Source organism: Hoplias malabaricus, chromosome 1, assembly GCF_029633855.1.
Source record: "Hoplias malabaricus isolate fHopMal1 chromosome 1, fHopMal1.hap1, whole genome shotgun sequence".
NCBI classification, from domain to species: Eukaryota; Metazoa; Chordata; class Actinopteri; order Characiformes; family Erythrinidae; genus Hoplias; species Hoplias malabaricus.
The window spans coordinates 57,245,532-57,265,962 of record NC_089800.1 but is presented as its reverse complement, the minus strand read 5'-3'; the positions used below and the strand labels follow the sequence as shown (position 1 = coordinate 57,265,962).

The window sequence follows — 20,431 nt, the reverse complement described above, 5'->3', positions numbered from 1 at the left end:
TTCTCAGTCTGAGTCTGAAAAACAAAGATGTTAAAGAAGAGCAAAGAATGTAATTGTTTTGTTGAAGTAACAGAGGCAAGGATATTTGAATGTGACATAATGAAAATAGGGCTTGTGATTGAAAATGGTGATTACTTACCATGGCTTCATTCTTAACACAATGTCTTCTATATCCTGCCTGATCTCATAGGTAGATTCCAGACGGAAAAGATTGAAGTTTCTCAACAGGTAATCGTGAAGAGTGAGGAACTGCAGATTTAGCTTTGGGAGAGCTAAGCAACCTGTGAATTAATATATATTTAATTATATATAATAGTTCTAATAATTTTCGGAAGTTTACAGTATTATGTTCTCCATCACAACTCTTCACAAAAATATTTAACCTGTTTGGGTGATATGTCATTAGCTATTTTTTTTTTTTTTTTTTTTGCTTTTACATTTTACGTTAGATGTTTTATTCTTTTATGATAATAATATATGGCATAACTTTGCCAGCACCAAATTGAATACAATAAGTGAATAGAAGAGTTTTATTTTTACTTGATTTAGGCTTAATAGACACAAAGGAAGAGGCTGACCTTCGCCTGAGTAGTACTCTGTGGGGACGATGTTCTCATCCCAGATAATCTTCTCGGTTGGATAAAGAGGCATTTGGTTAAGTTGCTCTATCTGCGAGATTCTCCGCTCATGGCGAGACACCTGTGCATATGGAAAAGATAGAGTGAGCAAGAGTGTGTAAAGTGGGGGGGCTGGTTTGGGGGAGAAATTGGGTTAATGAAAGACCTGCTCCCAGAAGGCCTGTCTAATGCTGATCCTTTCTCAACATAACACAGGTCTGTGACAGTTAGAGCTGTGCAGAAGCAGGTCATAGCATAATATTACATCATGTCCATTATCAGCTGCTCACACAAAATCATTAGGGCCCGTGCGTGGCATTACACTTCATGTTTTCTAAAGCTGCCAGCTGGTATTTGAAGAGTGGATCTACTAACATCAGTGTGGCTGTTTATAATTAACGTCTGACCTGAAACTAGAACCCAACAAGTTGTGACCTAAAATGAAGCTTAGTGGTCAGTTTCAAGTAAAAGCAGAGTCTGCCTCCTGCCTTCCAGTTCAATTTATGACAAAAATAGTGGTGTGAAGATGCATATTTTCATGTACAATGTATTGATTTAGATTCTGGCACCACGATACAAATATCCAATGTTTGCAGGTGACATATAACCCCAGAAGAAAATCTTTTTAAGACAATTTGAAGTGAATGATATATTAATAATAGCATAACAATAGAGTTGCACACCTTTCAAAGTTAATGAGCTTTATTCATAAAGTATTAATTAAGAATATTCAGACATTGGAATTGCAATATAAAACAATGTTTGAATATCTTTAATAAATAAAGCATAAATAAAATAAAACCACTATTTTTAAAAGAAAGCGATAATGGCCCAATAATAGAGAGACCAGTGAAAAACTGATAAAAGAACATTACTACTGTCTAAATAACAATTAACATTTACTCTTATGTAAACAAATAGAGGAAATATGCATAGATTTCATGATAAGTCCATTATTAGTAATTATTGTGACAGGCCAATGCTAATGCCACACATGACAATTTAGCATTTCTTTAAGTTTCAAAAAAAAAAAAACCCCATCCAATAACTTCCAATTAAGCTGCCATAACTGAGATCACTAGAAGAGAGGGAGGAGTATCAGCAACGGTTTTAGATTCATTTCTAAAACAAATCAGGAAGAGTACATTCTGTCTCAGTCTGGGTCTCCAACAGAAAGGTGTGTGTGCAGGGTAGAGGTGTTCCTGCAGTATGCAAGATCAAAACGTGTGGAAGGAAAAGTGAGAATTGAGGAAGTGTGAAGCTATGCCTGCTGAGTGCTGGTAACAGGATCCTTCACTTTAAAACTTACCACACACAATCAGTCTCAAACAGAACAAAGCGCTAAATAAAAGGAACAGAAGCAAAATCAGAGAGTCAGAATGTTGTGATTATGGCCTACTGTTGACATTCATAAGAAAATACAGAGATACCCAAAAGTTGAATCTCTCTTTGTGCTGGAGTGCTTTTCACAGGGGAAACTGCTGCAGTCTGCATTGTCACAATAAGTATATTAATTTATTTCGCAAAACAATGTAATTAAATACATCTTATTATAAAAGCATGTGAACATTGGTGTCATACTAAAAAAAATGCATCAATTAAAAAATGTTAACTATTCGAGGTTTGTCTTTGTAGAAAAGTTTGCATTCAAAATGTCAGTAGCTTGGCAATAATTCAATAGCTCATTAATAAATACAGGTTTCCCGAAGCATAATTTCATGTAATGCTTCATGTTTATTTTATTTAAACAAATGTTGTTAAATCTTTCCACAAACCTATCATTAAAAAATGAGGAGTCTAAATAATGAGCCTCCATCTTTGTCATGGGCCTCCTCAACAGCAGTACAAATGCAGAATGCCGCCCCTTTGTTTTCACACAATTTGTCTGCTGCTCTGTACACAATGAATCACTGGTCAGGGTCAGGTTTTGGTCATATCACAACAATGCTCCCCCTATTTAGAGTGTGCGCATATATTTTGCTGCAAAGACAGGTTTTAATTTATTGTACTAGTTACTTATTTACAAGTCATCATAGTTTAAAACAACTTCTAGGGTTGTTTCTATTCTGTGAAAAAGTGATTTATTTTATTGTTGATTGTGAATGTGATATTTCACATGTTTTTCTCATCGATGTGAATAATCACTGTAAATTTCCCAGCTGTGGGACTATTATATCATATCTTATATTAGCAACTTGGAGTGTTTATTAACCTCTCTTTGGAGCAAAAGAGGCATGTGTTCACACGATAAGGCATGCACCTGGTGTATTTGCAGTATGAGCACCCTCCTAATGAAGCATGTTTCAGTTAATGCTGTTGTTTTCTGGTATTTGTAGTTCTGTTCTAAGGTTTGTAGTTCTATTCAGTGTTTTTATTTGTGTTGTGTTCTCCCTCAGATGCTGTTATGTTCTCGGCTTTTGTTTGCTTCATAAAATGTTGTGGTATGACTCAGCAGGCCACCATAATTTCTGACCACAGGACCACTGCTGAAAAAATATTATTTGGATGGAGGGGCACTCACATTCTCTGGTACTGGTACAAATGCATCAAACATAGCAGAGGCTGTGTATCTCTTTTTCAATGCCAGATTGAGAGATGTCCACTATCCAAAACTATCCAGCAAAGAGCAGTTCTGTCATCAAAAATTGACTACTAATAAGCACTACAGAATGGCTAACTGTGCATGGCAAAAACCTTATGTAGATGTTTTTAATAAAAGGGCAGATATGTAAAATGTCTTTGTTTGAACTTTGAAGGAAATGTTTCTTGCAACTCAAAACCCTCTCCCCCTAAAAAACTGCATAAAATAACCTATTAGGCCTCACAAAATAATTGTTCTCTGGTTACACGTATTTTATACAAAATAAAAATGTACTAATCAGGGAGTGTGGTAGGAAGCTTATCCTTTCAAAGCTTAATTAAGTGCTTTATCTCATGTGTGACCTGCTCTGGCTCCACTGTTGCCTGTAGCACATGCATATAACGAAGGGCTAATCTTTTGAGATTTCAGTTGCTGTGAGCAACCCAGGCCACTTAAATTAGTGGACTGACACTGACTCCAACAATGTTGCAAGTTAATTATGGAGGAGAGCCTCCTGAACCTTTGGAGAAGAGCTGGAGAGTGTAATTATAGGCAAAGCAAGGCAGAGGTGCTATGCTGATGACCACAATGAGAGGGCATCTGGTGTGACCCTGTGAGGACCTGCTATGAGCAAGTTAACAGGACAATCTGAAAAGGCCTGCAGAGAACCTACAGCCATCTCCACATGGAGCACTTACTGGCCAATTCAGCAAACGCTAATTGGATTTCAAAAATGGGGAGCAGACAATGAGCGCTTAATCTGCATTTCAAGGTCAACAACATAAATTAATGGCTTTCAGCATGCCATGCAAAATACTGCAATATATTACACAGTGAGGTTGAAATGAGTATAATCACACATTTTCTATGCTCTGCTTGTGAGTGAAAATGAGGAATGTGTTTAGTTTTAAAACCTACCAGAATCTCTAGCAGTAGCTCTTTTTCATAGGATGTATTTTCTCCTTCTGGAAGCTCAGGCAGGAGGCATAGGTATGAAGCCACCCGGTGGAGGGTATTGGGACTGCTCAAAGTCAGAGAGAAGACAAATACTGTGTTAAGAGTACTCTGACCTTCATATATGTGTCATATGCACAAGGAAACATGCTACCACATTTCAGCAAAATCAGCACAGAAAGAGGTTAATATGTGTCAATGTGTCAATAAGCTTGAATTAGAAAGATCAAACTCCTGCAAAGGTCCTGGTGGTCCAGGTTTTAAGGCTGCCAAACAAGGTAGTGGTTGTGCTGGAGGTTTTACACTAACGTAGCTAAGAAGAAAAAGAAGCTTATAGCCACCAGTCAGTATAACACAAAGAGCAAATCATCACACACCTAAAACATATTTGTTTATGTGGTTTGACATACTTTTATCTAAAAATGTACAGAAGTAAAAATTTAAGATAGTTTTGAAGCATGAAATGAACATTCACTTTCAGTAGCCATTTGTTTCCTGTTCAAGTCCGCGGTGGGTTGGGAGCCTAACCAGAATTATTGGATGCAATGCTGGAATACCTTGGACAGCATGTGAAGCCATCACAGATGTGTAATTTCTGTCATTTTTACTGATTAGGCATTATGGAATTAAGGAAATCTGTATACATTTTCTTTCAAAAGCACTGCTCTGAAAATTGGAAGAAACTAGATGGTGAGGAATCGATAATAAGGAAGTCTATCTGATGACATTATTATGTGCAGTAATAATCAACAGTATTTTGTGGGACTGGATCAGGAAAAAGCAAAGGAAAATTTGGCTTGTTACATCTGATCAGCAAATTGAGGTATCCAAGTTTCCTGGCTTCATAGACACTGTGACAATTATCCACCGGAACACATAGGCCTACAAAGCAAGGCTTATGAAATACAACAGACTTAATACATCATAAAGACAGCAAAATTTGACTGTTCTAAGCCTAACTTTATTAAAGCAACTTCTGATCAGCCCTTAAAACCCAGAAACTGACAGAGGGCTCAGACACTAAACATGGGCAGAGGATTTTGTGCACAAAAAGAGCTCTATTCTGAGTTGAACTCTCTAAAGAAGAACTGAGGAATCAGCAACCATGCAGAATGTCCTTTGTGCCAACCTCAGCAATGTGTGCAAAAGCAAAGAGCACTTAATGGAGTAGAATCTGTCCCGCACAGACCCCTCCCTTTCACTCAAACACACACTTTAGAGATGGTGGGCTCTTCAGTGTGGCCATGTTAAGCTGAACAAACGTGTGACAGGCACAGCTGTTCAAAGAGTTTATTGTCAAGCATCGATTAAATTAATGAGGCACGTCTTTGCCATCTAGGAACCATGAGTGCAGGCTGAAGGACTCTGGTTCTGTCACTTAGCATGTCAGTAAACAGCTGTAATTCTAAACATCGCATGGATGATTAAACCCTGATAAAATGCAATAACACAACATGTTAGGAAGAAGAAATGTATCTAATGTTTTCAACACAGACAAAAAGGCTCAAGGGCACAATAAACGACACAAAATTGTTGGATATGATTATCCTGGAGTTTCTCGGTTTTAAAACTAAATCACATTTGGCTATTTTAAATGTAATAAACTTCTGCATCACGAAACCTGAAACTGCCCATTTCATAGAAATGTTGTAAGGCAAAATGGTTTGTCAAATATTCAGTGGCATGGTTCCATTAATGGTGCTTTTCCATTTTATGGTACCTGCTCTAGTCAACTCTACTTGCTTGGTTTTCCACTATAAAGTCCTCCCAGCCCAAAATGTAGCTGATGAATTTGCAAAAATATTTCTCTAACAGAAACAGTAGGCTATGGATGACTACAACAACATTAACATTAACGTTAACAGCTGTTTACTCCTGGTGTATGTGTGTGTCGTCATTGCTGTTGTTTGGGATTGAACAAAGCTCCACTGCCGAGTTTAGACAGATCAGTGAAGATGTGTTTCCTTTTTGCTCTTTCTGGTTTTCTTCCTTGGCCACCAATCCAAGGAGCATTTAAACCTCTTCACTACCACGGCTTAATTTTACTTACTGCCTCACCCGGAGGAAACCCACACAGACACAGGGAGAACACACCACACTTCTCAGTCACCCGGAGGAAACCCACACAGACACAGGGAGAACACACCACACTCCTCAGACAGTCACCCGGAGGAAACCCACGCAGACACAGGGAGAACACACCACACTCCTCAGACAGTCACCCAGAGGAAACCCACGCAGACACAGGGAGAACACACCACACTCCTCAGACAGTCACCCAGAGGAAACCCACGCAGACACAGGGAGAACACACCACACTCCTCACAGACAGTCACCTGGAGTGGGGCTTGAACCCACAAGCTTTGTAACAGCAACACTACCTGTTGTGCCACCAGAAAATGTCATAATCTGCAGTACAATTCTGGCACTAAGACTATATTTTTTAAATTCCTTCATGTGTAGTTTCTGCTACATTAAGAGGTGGGACTGTATCACTGAGCTGACAAACAGTGACATTGGCAAACAAAATAAATGCACTTTTCTTGAAGTACTGACTGTGTGCTGATATTTCATCTTACCTGAGATGACCAAAGTGTTTAGTAAGAGATTCTCGAGTGTCCACTGCTGCCACATTAGAAAGAGCAAAGTCTTGGAGCTCAGGGAAGTGTGCAAAAGCAGCTCTCTGAAAAAGAATCAGACGCTTACATGAATGGCACTTTAAATAGGTACATAAACTAGTGCTGGCTGATGCTAATGAAACACACAGGACTCAAATCACACTCAAGAACAACCCTTAACTAAGCACTGCATCTGAGAGAATCTCTCTGCTTGATGTGGCCTGAAGCAGATGAAGGCAGCATAAACTATCACAGTCCAGGATGTATAAGCCACTTCTTTGATACTGCTAACAGAATTTATTTATACAGCAGCTGTCTACACATCTTATCTGGCCTCCTGTCTGTCAGTGTAGTGCTGCTGGAGTTTATTTAAAATGCTACACTGCTCTCTCTACACCTGATTAAGGACTGCAGGACAGATGGAGGGCCAAATGAATGCATTTCTAATTGCAGTAGAATACAGAATGTCGTTATTCTCACAGGTAAGGTATGAAAAAACCAAACACAACTCATTCAAACTTCAGAAAATGACAAAAATCAAACAAACCTATGCACCACAGAGAAATGTTTATTTCCATATATTCCGCTAAAAATTACTTTTTTAAATATCTGGACTAAAAGAATATAACTGACGAAAAACCTAACACAATTAGCCAGGTTTGTTTCATTTTCCACTTCCAAGACTAAAAAGCCCACAGACTTTGTGTGTGCAGCAGACCCCAGATATAATGCCGCTACTTGTTAAACCATGACATTCAAACCTTTCTTATATTTGTAAGGAATGGAATCAGGCACAGTGGCATATTTCAAGTTTGTAGCACAATATTTGTCCAGCTCTTGCTTTAGAACAAAATGTTATCCAACATCTTATATCTGTATTTATTCCGTTTGTTAAGTGTCTCTATATTTGGTTTATTTTCAGCTTTGTTTTAATTACGTAATAATTATTTCCATTATTTTGGAGCGCAGTAATGTTTTGTTCAAGCAATCAATTATGAAATCAATTAATGAAATTAATGTTGTTGTTCAGCCCCTTGTGTTTTGATTTTTTTTTCATAAAAGTATTCAGTGCTTCAGTATCTTTATCAGATAATGTTCAGACATTGTACAGTCAAACACAGAATCATATTTACCTGTAGAGATGTAATCTTGTCATAATGGATATTGGTCATTTCTTTCTCTGTGAGGGCATTCCCAGTTTGGTCATTGATCTCAAAGCCAGTGTAGAACTTCAACATGTCCAGCAGCTACAAAAAAAGAAAACACTGATATAACACATCTGAGCACTCTCTTCATAGAACAGTATAAAGAACTGAGCATTTCCATAGTGCTGTATAATTTATGTGGGTCATTACTCTCTCGTAGCAAACAACCCAAATGAGTAATTAGCTCATAGATAACTTTGGACCTGGCGGAAGAGATGACCCTCCTTCTCTCGCTCTGTGAGACTGGACAGGTGGCAGTTGACCACCAGGTGAGAGTCATCTAGCACAGTGTTGAACCAACGGCGGGTTGGGAGAAGAGCCTGGCAAAAACAATGGGCATGTATTAATGCCTCATGATAATGTGACTGTAGAACATTATACAGGGTGGGTCATTTACAAGAAACTTGTAAATAACTCATGAAAGAATAAAGTTACGTTAAAACCAAGCACAACATTGTTTTTCTTGTGAAATTCCCAATAATTGATGTGTCACATGACCCTCTTCCCATTGAAAAAAACAAAGTTGGATCCAAAATGGCCACCATGGTCACTACCCATCTTGAAAATGTTCCTCCCTCCCACATACTAATGTGCCACAAACAGGAAGTTAATATCACCAACCATTCCCATTTTATCAAATCTTGCATAGCATTCCTTTAAAGGATTTATGACTTCATTTCCACCACCAGTCCAACAGTCATCTTACCTCCAGGTCAATCATGAGCTCAATGAATCTCTCGCAGTAGTGTACCTTTTCCATGGCGACAGAGCCTAGAATGGTAAAGGAAAAACATGAGCCAGATGGGGCACCCAACACAACAAACATAACACATGACATGGCTGGGTGGCCAAAGCACGCTGGAGGGAGAGCTCTGAGGACAGAAATGTAAATAACCATAACAGTGTGTTGGCCACAGCTAGTCAGTCCCATGCAGCGCAGGGAGACAGCAAGTGACAGAAAAGATTAGCAGCAGGAGTCCTCAGCTAGCCGGACCCTTGCATGTCACACTGCCCATCTCTTGCACAGGTGGGCAGGAGGGGGCAAGCTGTGTCGGCCTGAATTAGATGAATAGGATGGGTACCGTGGGCGAGGACCAGCTAGGTGGGTCACATCAGAGGATGGAGGAAACACACAAAAGAGAAACACTGTGGGATTCTCTTTAATATAAAAGGAGCTTCCATTTATATTAATGAAATATGAGAAAAAAACACCAATAGAGGTCTCACTATGACAGAAAAGAATCAAATTTAGAAGATTTGTACATTATACACAAAATAACATATTCCTGCTACTATAGTGCTGTGTGAATCTTACATAATACTTCAGTAGTATCTTGCATCATGCTGCGTCTAGTATACTCACTGCAGTGTTGTAACCGACCTTTATAAATGGCTCTAGAATATGCAGATTTGGTAAAAACACAATAAAAATGATGACAGTGCAAAACCCAGTATTCTGCGCAAAACAATACAATAATGCAAGGATTATCAAATGGTTTCATAATTCTCACAGGCTAAGATACACTATGGCAGGCCACTTTAGCCACACATTTCTAATTCACTTAAATGCATTTAAATCTGCTAAAGTTATAATTAACTGAAAATGATCCACAAAGCAAAAACAACATACTAGGCTTTAACCCAAAATAAACTTCAGGAGTCACTTCCAACTATAGATGAGCAAACTGGGACATGAGGAGGGAAGAAAAATTGAGCAAAGCCTCTGCTTAGGTCATGGTCAAAATCAAGCATTCTGTCAAAAGTTAGCATGAGTCAGAAAGCTTACCTGAAGTTGGGATGGAGAGCAGTACAGCAAGGAATTTCTTTATCAGTGCAGAGAGGAAAGTTCGTTCCATTTTGGCTCTGCCAAAACAGTTGAGGTTTTTAAAAATATATATATACACATTAAACAAACATTGCACAGCTTCAAGTAAAACAGTCTGAACTAAAGAGAAATAAAAGCTCCGTACTGTTCTGCAGCCTTTGGGTCCATTTTCTCATAATTCTTCTTTATGAGATTCCAGAATTTCTGCAACTTGGGGACTTTTTTCAGCTCGTGATGTAGCCTTGACTGCAAAATTTCAAAAGTCATGTTCAGTCTAAAAATCTAACACTGAATAAAGAAACACATCTCATCATAAAAACCAAGTACCTAAGGTCTCTGTGGCGCCACTGAATTTCCAACTGTTTAATATTATACTTATAAAAGCTTCAAACAATAATTAATAAACACTGACGTGTTTGATTTACCAGAACTCCACAAACACATTGGTTTTATTGTTCAGTAGAAAAACTGAACATTGGGTAAATGTTCGCTCCAAGGGTTAAAACAAAACACCCACCGAAATGGTCTGGATACACGACGCTCAAAGCAGAGTCAGTAAACAACAAAGATTAGTCAAGATGACTTACTGACATACTGCAGTCTTATGATATATCTTAATACATCTAACCAAACAATGAATAAGGAACAACATATTATGCAGCCATAATCAGCATATGAGTGTGTGTGTGTGTGCGCATGCGCATATCTGAGTATATAGTGCTGCAACGCTCACCGACAGGAGGCACATCCACATGGGGAGAGAAATAAGCTGTTGGACCTGTTCTCGGATTAGATCCACCTCCTGCAACAAAAAACACAACCAACAGCATCAGACGAGAGGCACGCTCCTCAATTTATAATACACATAACAGTAATGTGGAAGACCATATCAAACAGACATTTCAAAAGATTTGCAAAGTTCAAAGCTCCTAGTGACCAGTGGCTTATTACACGAATCACTCTGCATGATGCACGTTACAATTCCTGTTAAACCTGGACTATTACAATGTAGTATAGCAGTGCCATCTAGTGGACGTCTTAAAATTAACAGCACTATAGATGCTAGACTAGGTCATGGCTCCTGGTCCTGATACTACTGCTGTGCATGGTCTAGTGTTCTCATTGCTCTAACACACCTTGTCCAGAAGTTCATTATTTATGTCAGCTATGCTGGGAGCAGACATAAACAGTGGTATCAGAAGAACAGGCTGTGAAAAAGCATGATTGTACAATGTGCTGGCCATTAATACATGTATATGTGCATGTTTACTGTATTTGCGCTGGGAAACAAACTAATACAGTAAATTTCTCAGAAACCGCAGCAAATTTTTAAAATAGTGTTGTCATCTACTTATCTATGAAAACCTTAAATCAAACTTAAAATAAATGGGCTTTGGTTGGTGCTTTTAACTAGATTTTTGTTTGATAAAAGAGAGTCTTGTAAAGCTGGTGCGGAGTGGGAGAACACAGATACAGAATACAAAATTCTTTGAGAGAGAGTCACATACTCTGATAGGAAGCAGGGAAAAGATGTTATAAAGGCTTCTAAAAGTATTGAAACCCACCAGACTGTTGAAACAGTGATCAAGGAAGAGCAGCAGCACAGTCTGTTCCCGCAGTGTCAGGCCAAGTTCTTCTCCTTTTAGACATGCCTCCATTACACATTTAAAGAAGTAAGGGAAATGACTTGGATTTTTCTTAAAAACCTAATGAATGGGGAAAAAAGGATTCTACATTAAATACAAAAAAGCTCAAACAAATAGAGAAGACCACACAAAAATAGTAATATTCTTGATTTGGACACTCACTTCCCAAGCAGATACATTCTCTCTGAACTTCTCATTGACCATACAGCAAATGGACATCAGATAGCCATTACTGGACACTTCAGGTCTGTAGTTAACCCACAAGTAATTCTCCAGATACTGGCTACAAGAAGAAAAAAAAATCTATATTGAATCACTGTCTATCAACAAAATATCTTATTTATAGGAAAGAGAGAAAACACCAACCTAAACTCCAACAACATGATTTTTCTGATTGCAAACCTGGAATAATAATAAAAAAGTGTTGCATGGTAAATAAAGCATTAAAGAGAAATAACTGACAAGAGGGAAAGCAACACATTTATTCATAAAACAAACTATATCATTGAATGAAAACTGCATCCCAGCAAACTTACTTGGATTTGACAATCTCATTCTGATAGACATCTTCAATGACCTGAAAATAAATAAATACATGTAAGGTTTAAGGGTAATTAACTTAGCTGCAGATACTCTACTATATAAGAATTCCAAGATAATATCCAAATGGCATTTACAATGACATAAATATTACTGTGAATTTTACATAATGTTAACACTCAAGTTATACATAAAGTACAGCTCTGCAGCACAGGACATGGAACAGGTCAATTCCAATGCACTCTATTATGTTAAAAATCAGCCAGCCAGAAATGAACAGATTTTCAGCTTTGTGAGAGAAGCACTATGATATTAGAGTAATATATCAGTATCAGCAGATAGCTGTTTTAAAAAGAAATATTAGCATTAGATATATGCTTTGATTAGACAAATAATTTAAACAGTTATTACAAAAAAGCAAGTTGTTTAGGTCAACTATCTGCATTTTTTATATATAAATTATTGTTACTATCCCCCTAAATGTTCTGTACCTTGAAATTGGTAATAGATATTGATCTAGCTTTAGTTTTAACGTTATATACTTGCTTCTATACTGACATTGACAGACAAGTACATAAATAATAGATATAAAAAGATCTAGACAATGGCTCATCATGATCTTCGTGCATCATGACCATGTCTTATTTGACAAAATTAATGCACTCCATACCTTAATATCAAATGGCAGCCTATTCTTGGCATGTGGTGCCCAATATTTAACTGAGAGCTAAAGCAGGGAGAAGAGAAAAAAAAAACAATCATCACAGCATGAACCACACATAGGCTTTACAAGTACACAGACCGCCAAACAAGTAGACTATACGCTGTCCCAAATTTAGCTTCCTGTGTTTAATACTATTATACAAGTGTTTATTTTCATTCATTCATTCAACCTCTGTAACTGCTTCATCCTGTTCAGGGTCAGGGTGGGTCCAGAGCCAAACTAGAATCCTTGGGCATGAAGCAAACATTCCTTTTCCCCCTCAAAATGATTATTTATTTACATTTTATTCTGTTATCTATTTAAATGTACAGGGTGGGCCATTTATATGGATACACCTTAATAAAATGGGAATGGTTGATGACATTAACTTCCTGTTTGTGGCACATTAGTATATGGGAAAAAAAGGGAAACTTTTGAAGATGGGTGGTGACCATGGTGGCCATTTTGAAGTCAGACATTTTGGATCCAACTTTTGTTTTTTCAATGGGAAGAGGGTCATGTGACACATCAAACTTATTGGGAATTTCACAAGAAAAACAATGGTGTGCTTGGTTTTAACATAAACGTTTAAACGTTCTTTCATGAGTTATTTACAAGTCTCTGACCACTTATAAAATGTGTTCAAAGTGCTACCCATTGTGTTGGATTGTCAATGCAACCCTCTTCTCCCACTCTTCACACACTGATAGCAACACCGCAGGAGAAATGCTAGCACAGGCTTCCAGTATACGTAGTTTCAGGTGCTGCACATCTCGTATCTGCACAGCATAGACAATTGCCATCAGATGATCCCAAAGATAAAAGTCTAAGGGGGTCAGATCGGGAGGCCTTGGGGGCCATTCAACCGTTCATCTAGGAATGCTCGGACCTGACACCCATGATGTGGTGGTGCACCATCTTGCTGGAAAAACTCAGGGAAGGTGCCAGCTTCAGTGCATAAAGAGAGAAACACGTCATCATGCCGCAATTTCGCATTTCCAGTGGCCTTGAGGTTTCCATTGATGAAGAATGGCCCCACTATCTTTGCATCCCATATACCACACCATACCATCAAGATGTGCAGCACCTGAAACTACGGATACTGGAAGCCTGTTCTAGCATTTCTCCTGCGGTGTTGCTATCAGTGTGTGAAGAGTGGGAGAAGAGGGTTGCATTGATAATCCAACACAACGGGCAGCACTTTGAACACATTTTATAAGCGGTCAGAAACTTGTAAATAACTCATGAAAGAATAAAGTTACGTTAAAACCAAGCACACCATTTTTTTCTTTTGAAATTCCCAATGAGAGTCACATGATCCTCTTCCCATTGAAAAAACAAAAGTATACCAATAATATACTAATGTGCCACAAACAGGAAGTTAATATCATCAACCATTCCAATTTTATTAAGGTGTATCAATATAAATGGCCCACCCTGTATTATAAAAAATCCCAGTATTCACCAATCAGCCAAAACACGAACACCACTGACAGGTGACATATGCAGCATGTCTTATAGGAAGCAACTTAGCAAAAAAAGGCTGAATGGAGGAAAGCACTGAACTTTCAGATTTAAATAATTGTAGAATGCTTCATTTACAACTTTTTCAGATTGACACAAAGGAAATTTTGCTCTGTTCTCATTTTCTATGACATATCTACAAAATATATTATATCTGCCAAATATTATTTATTTTACTCCACTGCTGTATTCAAGAATATTGTTGCAAGTTGTTTTGAGTGACATTTATTAATACGAGAAAATACAGCAAAAAAATATTACTACACTAATTTATTCCAGTATCACACAGTCCTTGTGTGAACAGTAATGCATTCAGACATGTCACAGACTACAACAATGTTGTGTGGCCAGCCACACTGCAAAAATTGTTCAGGAATGGTTTGAGGAACATGAAAGTGTTCATGGTGTTAACTTGGCCTTACAATTACCCATATCTCAGTCCAATCAAGCACCTTTAAGATATGCTGGAAAACAACTCTGATCCATGGAAGCCCATTTTCACAACTTACAATAAGAAACCTTGAGAGGTCTTGTTGAGTCCATGTCTCAGTGGGTTAGATCTTGTGTTGTGGCAGCACGAGAGGGTTCTACACAATATTAGGCTGGTGGTCGTCATGTTATGGCTGATCATTCATTCATTGTCCGTAACTGCTTATCCAGTTATGGCTGATCAGTGTATTTAAAACTATCTGTAAACATGAAGACTACTCTTTAATAATAAATGCCACCTTATTCTCATAATAGCTTCCTGAACTTCCTGTGCATCTCAAAAAATGACAACTTGAAAAAGCTCATTTTCTAGTTCAGAACACGTAACCACAACCATGGGGAAGACCACTGACTTGCCAGTTGTGCAGAAGACACAGAATGCCTCATGAAAATATATTAAAAGAAAGTTGATTAGAATGGGAATATGCAGTTGGAACATTTGCATAAGCAACAGCCTTGAGAGGACTGTCAAGAAAAGTCATTCATGGACTTGGGTGAACTTCAGAATGAGTAGATGGAGGTGGGTGTCAGTGCATCAAGAGCCACCACACACAGATGTCTCAAGGACAGGTCTACAACTGCCCCGTTCTTAATATCAATTCTCTCCTGAACCACAGACAACATCAGAAATGTCCTAACTGGGATAAGGAGAAAAAGAGCTGGACTGCTGCTCAGTGGTGCCGTGATGGTTTAACGTGCTATGTCATTTGCTAATGTTGGTCCACTGTATTTCATCAAGTCTAAAGTCAATATTTTAGAACACTTCATAATTCCATTTGCTCACAAACTTTATGGAGATGCCAATTTCCTTTTCCAGCAGTACTTATGGTTAGAGTTTTTACCTGTGTCACATATTCCGCGTTGATCTGAGACACCGATGGAGCAGCGGTTTTCTTCACTCGCGCGTCTTTCTCCATAACGACTCCAGTCCACAACTTTAGCACATTCACATACAAAACTGCTGCCTTTTGAAAAGCCGGAGAACAAACAAACCTGTGAAAACTACATATAACTAGGAGTCTAAACTGTACTACAGCCCAACGTGGAAACCCAAGATTCAGTATCAGCCGCTGAGTTTAAAACGGCTCTCTCAGTAGCGTTAACTTGGCCATAAGAATATTAACTGAAATAAGCAGCACTTACTGGAGCTCACCGGCCAAAGAATTGTTTTTATTCAATACGTTAGAACAGACAAAACCCACACAGACCACCGCCCCTGTAATACCCTGTAATAATCCTGTAAGATACCTGCTTTAACAAAACGTCATTAATACGACGTTAGCTTGTATATGCTAACACGCGCCAGCGCTTCAAAGCAGAAAACTAGTAGAAACATCCTTTTCAAAATTAAAGTCACAAGTGATAAAAAATAAATTAAAATACAAATAAATAACAAAAGATGATTGATTGAGCAAGACACCAGTATTCGGTGTAATTTATTTCTTGTTTGTTTAAATGCATGTTGCAGGAGTACATTTCGAAGGTTTTAACTTTGGCCTGTCTTTTATTTTTTAAAGGTAAACCGGAATCGCCAGATTTTACACTTGGTCTCTCCGTACTGCCTACATAGTGGACGGCCTAGATCTTAAAATAATTGCTTTCTACATTCACACAGTGCATTCACAGTCCAAATGAATACATGGGATTCAGTCATAAGCTGCATGTAGCCCGAACTGAAAATTTGGTTCATTACTTGATGTATTTTTTGAAAGTAGTGCACTATATAGGGAGCAGGGAACCATTTGAGATTTAATCTGAAAAATATAAACCATGTCATATTGTATATTCAGGCTCAGCATAAAAAATAAAAAGAGATAATAAATTAAATTATGCTGTTGGATTCACATATATTTCAATATTAGAATAATTATATTATACGCTTGAAAATAGAGATTAGCTACAACTAACAGGACAGAATTTGACTGATACAGCGACCCATAAGCCTTATTTAGGTGGTAAAGTGAGAGACCAAATTCCTGTCCTGATCCACATTTTAATACATTTCTAGAACCTGTCAACATTTTTTTTCAGCCACACGAGGGCGACATACTCCACTAAACACAATTAATTCTCAATGATCTATGAAAAAAACGTAGTTTTAAGCTGTGAATTTCTAGTACTGTAAATCATAAAATACTAATATAAAAATGCCGGTGACGATTAAAAAAATACACACAAAAAACAGCTGCCGTCAAGTATAACGGCATTGTAACTTGATAAACACGTTGTGTAATTGTTGGAGTACTGAATGAGTTCACTTTCATGACCCATATGCCAGAATGGGAGAAGACCCTCTGATTATCTTGACCACACAATGTGGATATGAAGCCTGTGCACAGTTCATTTCCTCTGGAAGAGAGCAAAATATCTTTATTAAAACCAACATCTGCTTCCATTACCATTCATAAGACATGAATCAGCTGCAGAACGAGAAGCCACATTGCTCTGATGTGCAAAAGACGCTGCGCTGACATAGAGCTGGGGACTGGGCTGTAGACACTCTGTCCCAGCTCATGTGTGTGTGTGACATAGCTGTTTATTGTGGTGGCAGAGATGGCTGTCTGGTTCTGGGTGGCACTGGACTATGTAGAGTATGAGAGATGTTGTTGACACTAAAGAGGCTGTGTACTCTTTGCCCTTCTTCCAGCTGCACGCTACATTCTGTGGGACTTAAATATAAGCAAGCCAGTCAACTCAGTGTCTGGCCCCAAACATGTCTTTGTCTTTTAATTAAATATGATTATATTGTTAGATTGTGTTAGGTTTGCTATTTATGTTCAGGAGAAGCAGATCCATGACTGTTTAATTAAAGTAAACACACTCCACAGACTCATCAAACACTTCCCGGCCATCACTGCACATTCGTTACATAATTAAAATCTGCTACAGAACACTTCTCCTTCTTTTACAGCCAGGACATCTGCATGGCAGTGTGCTACAGTGTTGTGTTTTGCATCATGGGCCTGAAGAACTAGTGTACACCAGTGTACGTTTTATAGAGACAACAAAGACATTGTGTCAACAAATACCAGTCCCTGCCTTTCTAACACAGTAGAATCAAGACTCTCAGAGACCTGACTACACACCAGCCAGTACTGCCTTTATTAAAGCTGCACCTAATGAAAACTCTGAGCCCACTGAGGCCATGTATTAACTTAATAAAAGTAAAAAATAAAAAAAAATACATGAAATACAAATCTAACTTTCAGCATAATCTCTTTCTGCTGTAATTTTAAGGTGTTGTGAGTCAACAATTGTTCGCTAAGTACAGAGAAATGTGATCACCTGTGGTAATTAACCACTGGCTACAGATGTGGTAAACAGAGACAGTGTTGAGAACACCTGGAGTGTCTCTTCAATAAAAGTGCAGCTTGCAAAGTTCTTCTTAAGGTGTTGAAACTAATTTTTATCTTTAAAGTGGCGGTGGTGATATGAACATATATCCGGAGGCATGAGACATTGTTTTTAAGCTAGTTTTGAGATCAAGTTTCAGTGTAAAAAAAAAACATATTTTAAAATCCATTTTAAAAGTGTATTGTAAAGCAAAAGTCTTCAAAATAACAGTTTCAGATTTAACTGTAGTTCACGATGATCAACATTACAGAAAGTTATATATATAAATAAACCAAGAGCAGATCAATAGGTCTGAACATGTCATCTAATGCCAAATGAGAGCAGTTTGAGTAAAGACTAATGTCAGACCAGTTGAGGATATCAATAAGTTCATGATCTTTGATAAAGAAATGTTCCAGAAGAAATTGATAATTCTTGTTTCACTGGCTCTCACCTGAACACACACACACACACACACACAGAGAGCTTAGTATAAGGGAGTTTTCCCTGCAGCACTCTCCTATTAAAGATTCCCCAAGAATCAATAGGGGGCAAAAGAGAGCGCTTGACTCTGATTGCCCATTACGCAATAATAACACATTTCTCACTTGTGAAGCATAAGAAACAAACAAGCCTCTTATTCACAAACAAGCCAAACAGTATTTGAGAGAGAGAAAGAGAGAGAAATAGATAGATAGAGAGAGAGATATTTCTGAAGGCATGTAAATTGCATCTCTCACAATAGACTGTGTCATAGCCGTGACAGCTGCTGCTGCTGGGCCTCAGCTCAGGACACAGGAATATAAACACACACACACACACCCTATGCCCTTACACATTTAAATATTGTTTATTATATTTTGTTATATCAACCGTTTTGTATACTTGTTATAAACCAGACACCAGAAGCTAAATATTTATATTTATTGTCATTTATAGAATTAGAATTCTTTATTGTCATTGTAACGTGTATAACAAAATGTGGGTGCAATTTCTAAATAGTGCAAAAAGCAACAAAATTTAAGAAATAATAAAACTATAAATAAGGAACAATAATTTAAGAATGCACAGGGTAGATAGGGTGTCAAGATTTGATCTACCTTTTTCAAATATTTGGGATCTAAATATCCTGGAAGTTAATCTCAATGTTTATGTCTCTGTGATCTAGTCTAGAAATATACTATATGGATAAAAGTATATATATGTATTGGGACACTTACACATTACACTTACAGGAGGTTTTATAACATCCCATTCTAAATCAATAGACAATAATATGGATTTGGTGCCTCCTTTGCTATAAGAGTTAGACTCTATAGACTCGAATTAGAAGGATTTCTAGATCTTGGAATGTGACTCTGAATTTTTGCCCATTCATCCAGAAGAGTATGTATGAGGTCAGACACTCATGTTGGACGGGAAGACCTGGCTTGCAATCTCCGTTTGAGTTCAGAGCACAACTAAATGTATTTGTGATTACCTAAATGGCCAGAAAAAAAATCTTCTTCTCAGTATTGTACATGCAATAAATCTGCAGCAAAACATAAAGAGAAATAATTTTTCTAGAAAACACATATTTATTAAAGTAAGACGTGTAATACTTTAATTTGTTTGGTGTGTACAGATGACCAAAAGGTCTAGCGAAGTTCCTTGTGTATATTTACTCCTGACACTGTGTGAGTGTGTTGGTGAATACAGTCTCTCTGGTCCAGCCTGAGGTCAGTATGCAGTCTTCTTCATCCGCTATGTGCTGAGCCAGCAGGAGATGTGGAGGACAGCACGGTCTGGCAGATCCAGCACAGGCACAAGAACCAGCGCCGGCCTGTTCTGACCCAGGACGCTTTCCATACAGCCCTCCAGCCCTGAAACACACACACACACACAGATCACAGCACATGAATTCAAAGCACTCTTATTCAAAGTCAGCTCTCCGCAGCTCTCACCTCTGGGGCAGGCTCGGCTAAAGGATGGCCATCCCAAAGGAGCTGCCCTGGAGAGAGTGTCTGCACTTAACCCTTCGACCAGGGAACGCATAACCATTCTGGAATTATTGATGTCCTCACATCCTGGCAGAATGCAGCTAAGCTCAATGCAGAGCAGACATATGGTCAGTCATGGACCTGGCCACTAAGCTTCAAGACAACTACTCCCTGGACTTCTGCTTACAGACTATTATCAGAAAAAGATATTTTAGTTACGACTTCATTTCTGGAAAATACGGATAAATCAATGTAGTCTATATTCATCTATTAAATGTCGCCGCAAAAGACCACAGTTCACTACAGGGCACTTTGAGGCAGTGTGGCTACTATTGTTTTGTTGCACCACATGATCATAAAAATGTAAGTGGTAGCTGCACTGGTGGATCATTTAAAGATGATGTTGTGATATTGTCA

General features: G+C 38.1%; 2 protein-coding genes across 15 annotated transcripts in view; both read right to left on the bottom strand.

The window, feature by feature from the left end:
• Positions 1 to 16,036, bottom strand: part of aqr (aquarius intron-binding spliceosomal factor) — a 48,973-nt gene extending 32,937 nt beyond the window's left edge. The window contains exons 1-17 of one of the 4 annotated variants that reach the window (XM_066667686.1): positions 15,951 to 16,036; positions 15,545 to 15,667; positions 12,657 to 12,713; positions 11,983 to 12,023; positions 11,813 to 11,848; positions 11,609 to 11,729; positions 11,366 to 11,506; positions 10,534 to 10,602; positions 9,946 to 10,046; positions 9,762 to 9,838; positions 8,682 to 8,746; positions 8,179 to 8,295; positions 7,904 to 8,017; positions 6,732 to 6,835; positions 4,117 to 4,219; positions 579 to 699; positions 140 to 281 (exon numbers count right to left, since the gene is read on the bottom strand). In XM_066667686.1, the coding sequence (XP_066523783.1) occupies positions 140 to 281; positions 579 to 699; positions 4,117 to 4,219; positions 6,732 to 6,835; positions 7,904 to 8,017; positions 8,179 to 8,295; positions 8,682 to 8,746; positions 9,762 to 9,838; positions 9,946 to 10,046; positions 10,534 to 10,602; positions 11,366 to 11,506; positions 11,609 to 11,729; positions 11,813 to 11,848; positions 11,983 to 12,023; positions 12,657 to 12,713; positions 15,545 to 15,619 (1,484 nt within the window). In that variant the 5' untranslated portion in view covers positions 15,620 to 15,667; positions 15,951 to 16,036. Of the gene's footprint in view, positions 1 to 139; positions 282 to 578; positions 700 to 4,116; positions 4,220 to 6,731; positions 6,836 to 7,903; positions 8,018 to 8,178; positions 8,296 to 8,681; positions 8,747 to 9,761; positions 9,839 to 9,945; positions 10,047 to 10,533; positions 10,603 to 11,365; positions 11,507 to 11,608; positions 11,730 to 11,812; positions 11,849 to 11,982; positions 12,024 to 12,656; positions 12,714 to 15,544 lie in introns of all 4 variants that reach the window. The other 3 variants (XM_066667695.1, XM_066667703.1, XM_066667683.1) reach the window with 3 other exon arrangements.
• A 2,787-nt stretch (positions 16,037 to 18,823) lies between these two features.
• dph6 (diphthamine biosynthesis 6) overlaps positions 18,824 to 20,431 on the bottom strand; it is a 196,552-nt gene continuing 194,944 nt past the window's right edge. For all 11 annotated transcript variants that reach the window (XM_066667608.1, XM_066667590.1, XM_066667642.1 and 8 more), the window contains one exon: positions 18,824 to 19,897. In XM_066667608.1, the coding sequence (XP_066523705.1) occupies positions 19,779 to 19,897 (119 nt within the window). In that variant the 3' untranslated portion in view covers positions 18,824 to 19,778. The remainder of the gene's footprint in view (positions 19,898 to 20,431) is intronic.